The following is a 3,800-nucleotide window of genomic DNA, read 5'->3' as shown; positions in this document are numbered from 1 at the left end:
TGCGCGCACGTGCCGCTGCACTTGTTGCGTGTCTCCACGCCAATCTTCTAGCTAGCCGCCACGCCATTGCAGACCCTGACGGCCAGCCCCGTGGTCTGAGCTAACAGATGGGGACCATCCCGATCTGTGCTTTCAAGCCCGCTCCCGGGCAGCCGCCAGAGCTGCCAAGCCACCCACGCCTGCCAGGCCACCCACCTCACCACATCGGCCGACGCAAGAGGCTCGATGCCGCGCTGGCCATCACCCTTCGCTTCCCGCCCTCCGCCATGAGCTCGTCAACTCATTGAGGATGCCGCTGCGGGAGAAAAGGAGCTGGCCCCGCCGCCGCCCGCTCCACGCGTGCTTTGCCTGCGGAGGCACCAGCGATGGCGAGGGGAGGAGGAGGGTGGGGTTTTCCGACCCTCGGTGGTTGGGGTCGCCCCTGTGTCGCCTTGGGGAAGGAGCGACGTGAGGGCATGCGTCTTGGCTCGCTTCTCTCAAATATCGAATGTATTTCTACCACATTTATTATATGCCAAAGAAGAAGTATGCTTATCATTTAAGTACAAATCTGTCAGTGCGGTAGCTAAGGAGTATGTAGCACCAAAAATGTGAATATTTTCATTGCTGGACCATCTTGACCCGTTGGGCTGGCTACACCGCTAAAATCCATCAACATTAACCTTGCAGCATAAATGTGGTGCCAACTATTTCCACTTCTACTCCATTAATGCAGGGGAGCAATTACGGATATGACCTCGACAGTTGGCTACCCTTACACTAGTGTCGGTGTGCGCTAGTGTAATTTCACACGTCCAGCACCAGTACAAATACAGGCGTGCCGGCCAGTTTGTGGTATACACCAGTAGAAGCGTGTACATTCTGCCGTTGGAGTAGATCGAGAGCCGTGTAGGGTTCGACAGGATGCCAGGGATGCGCGGCTCTGCTCCGGTGCTTGCACTGGCGTTGCTCGTCGGAGTCTTCATCGCCCAGGCCCCTGCAGGTATGTGTGAATCTGGTGTAGGTGTTTGGAAGTGGATCTGTTTTTCTTTTCTTCTGCCTTTTCACAAGAGAAGAAGTGGATCTGTAAGAATTGTCCATCTTTCTTTTGTGATAGATTATTATCTTAGAACAAGCAGATTATGTACTACTATGGCTTGATTTGTATGAAGTCTTCTCTTATGAAGGGGCCCCTTCTCTGATAGATTTATCAGAGAAGGACCAGAGCATTTTTGTGAAGTAGTTGGATGTTTCTGTATTTTTAAATATGCGACACCTTCTTGTCGTGTTCTACTATCAAAACGATAACGGATTTGTTGGATATGCATATCGGTATCGTTAAGGTTTCGTACCAATGTTCACGAGAATAAGTTTCATAGCCACAACCATCCCAAAAAATTATTTCATAGCCACATGCCGAGTTCCACTGATGTATTGTGACAAGATCAATAAATTATTTCGTACTCGGTACTCGTATTAAACTCGCGACACTTATTTTGGATCAAAGTGAGTATCAATTGTCATGAATGTTGTTTGTCTGTGTCCATACTTTTTTACTCAACGATAACTGATGTATCCTAATAAATGTATGCATTTTTCTTTCTTTTTTAGAATATAGTCAGTATGCGCTGTTTACAGTGGTACTCCCTCCGTTTGGATTTACAAGGCTTATTTGGTTTGTCTTTAGTGAAATATTTTTGAAGTCTGACTAAACTTAATTATGAAGAAAATTATTACATATACAACTCCATATAAATAGAATGTGAAAATAGAGTATAAGTCATGGTACATGTAGTGGTATTTGATTTACTGATGCAGATGCCGATTTTATATAAATACGATATGAAAATATGATTTATTTGGATATTTATTTGCTTGAATTCATTCTTCGGTGCAGGTGTGCAGTCCATTGGCGTGTGCTACGGCATCATCGGGAACAACCTCCCGCCGCCGAGCGACGTGGTGCAGTTCTACAGATTCTTGGGGATCACCAACATGCGCGTCTACTCCGTCCAGCTCCAGGCGCTCGACGCGCTCCGCGGCTCCGGCATCAGCCTCAGCCTCGGCACCACCAACAACGACGTGGCCGTCCTCGCCAGCAGCCTCTCCGCCGCCGCCGCCTGGGTGCAGGCCAACGTCAAGCCCTACTACCGCGCCGCGGTGGACGTGCGCTACATCTCCGTCGGCAACGAGCTTGCCAGCGACACCGCGCAGAGCATCCTGGCGGCCATGCGGAACCTCAACGACGCCCTGGCCGCGGAGGGCCTCGGCGGGGCCGGCGCCGGCATCAAGGTGTCCACGGCGGTGAGGCTGGACGTGATCGCCAACTCCTTCCCGCCCTCCGCCGCCGTGTTCGCGCAGCCCTACATGGCCGACGTGGCCCGGCTCCTGGCCACCACCGGCGCGCCGCTGCTCGCCAACGTGTACCCCTACATCGCCTACCGCAGCAGCCCGCGCGACATCCAGCTCAACTACGCCACCTTCCAGCCGGGCGCGACGCCGGTGAGGGATGCCGGAAATGGGCTGATCTACACCAACCTCTTCGACGCCATGGTCGACGCCCTGTACGCGGCGCTCGAGAAGGCAGGGGCGCCGGGCGTGAGGGTGGTGGTGTCGGAGACCGGGTGGCCCTCCGCCGGCGGGTTCGCGGCCACGCCGGAGAACGCGCGGGCATACAACCAGGGCCTCATCGACCATGTGGCCCGCGGCACACCCAAGAGGCCTGGGCCCATTGAGGCCTATGTGTTCGCCATGTTCAACGAGAACATGAAGCCCGGGGATGAGACGGAGAGGAACTTTGGGCTCTTCTACCCCAACAAATTGCCCGTGTACCCCATGAGATTCGCATGAACATCCCCCTATCCCTAGGCGGCAGCCAACCACATGAACTCGCCTGGGTTTAATTTGGTGCACATTAATTAGATTGATTGATGCGTGTGTGTGGATCTAAAATTTGAAACAACATTGAAATAAATACTTTCTTGTGGGAAAAATAAATAAAGACTTGTACTATGTGTTTAATGGCTTTGTGCATACTTAGCTTGTTCCGTTGCTTTCCGTCCCTGCGGCATGTACGTACAAGGCAAGGTGCCAAGACATGCGCTTAGAAAAATAAATGGCTTTTTTTTGTCTTCAGCTCCATCCTTCTTTCGATAGGGGAGGTGTCCGATTGTACATTTGATAAGGGCATCTTCTACCCTGAGCCGCAAAGCAGACACCACATCCGTTCACGGACTGGAGGGGACCAGGCCATGACACTGAAGCGGGAGCTGGTATTGGCCTTCTAGCTTAAAACTACGGGAAAAAAACTAACACTTGTACCGAACGACCATCTTGTACGTGCGGCCGCCCTGCCCAGCTGCACCACCATTGCCATATGTGTCATCGTAGTCATCCCTCTAGCGATGGAAGAGCACGGGTCTGCCACGGCAGCCTTGTCCGGCCGATGCCTGGAGCTCGCGGAGAAGGCACTTCACCACCGCGGCCAATGCGGACGGCACCCGCAGAGCCCTGAGAATTTCCTTGCCCCTGTCAGCATTGGCGGAGCAACCGCTAAGCAACCACTCCTCACTGATCTAGGCGAGCTCGCCGTGAAGGCGGTGGCGGTGCCTCGTGGCCGTGTCTGCGGTGGTGACGGGGCAGTCGAGGGCCCAGACAGCGGCTGTGTCTGCAGTGGTGACGGGGCGGTCGAGGGCCCAGAGTGGCCAGGTCGGGATCGTTGAGGACCTTGGCTGGCGTCACGTCTGACTTGGCGAACGCCGAGTGGCGAGCAGCGTCGCGCTGCTCGTAGAGCACCTGTTGCCTCGCCGGCCGCTCCTCCG

The 3,800-nt window shown here is 53.8% G+C and overlaps 1 protein-coding gene across 1 annotated transcript; it reads left to right on the top strand.

The window, feature by feature from the left end:
• Positions 1-825: 825 nt before the first annotated feature.
• Positions 826-3,000, top strand: LOC147981731 (glucan endo-1,3-beta-glucosidase GIV-like). Its single transcript, XM_087514069.1, has 2 exons — positions 826-982; positions 1,877-3,000. The coding sequence occupies exons 1-2, from the start codon at positions 904-906 to the stop codon at positions 2,827-2,829; spliced, it is 1,032 nt and encodes a 343-aa protein (XP_087370195.1). The 5' UTR covers positions 826-903; the 3' UTR covers positions 2,830-3,000.
• The last annotated feature ends 800 nt before the right edge of the window (positions 3,001-3,800 follow it).

The sequence above is a fragment of the Triticum urartu genome, chromosome 3A (assembly GCF_056163025.1).
Source record: "Triticum urartu cultivar PI428250 chromosome 3A, HENAU_Tu73, whole genome shotgun sequence".
NCBI classification, from domain to species: Eukaryota; Viridiplantae; Streptophyta; class Magnoliopsida; order Poales; family Poaceae; genus Triticum; species Triticum urartu.
Note: the sequence above shows the minus strand (reverse complement) of the source record. Positions and strands in the feature narration are given on the sequence as shown.

Bases quoted from the DNA above. Each gene is read 5' to 3' on its own strand.
- LOC147981731 (XM_087514069.1), top strand. From the start codon at position 904: ATGCCAGGGATGCGCGGCTCTGCTCCGGTGCTTGCACTGGCGTTGCTC. The intron at 983-1,876 runs GTATGTGTGAAT...TCTTCGGTGCAG, and splicing joins CATCGCCCAGGCCCCTGCAG to GTGTGCAGTCCATTGGCGTG.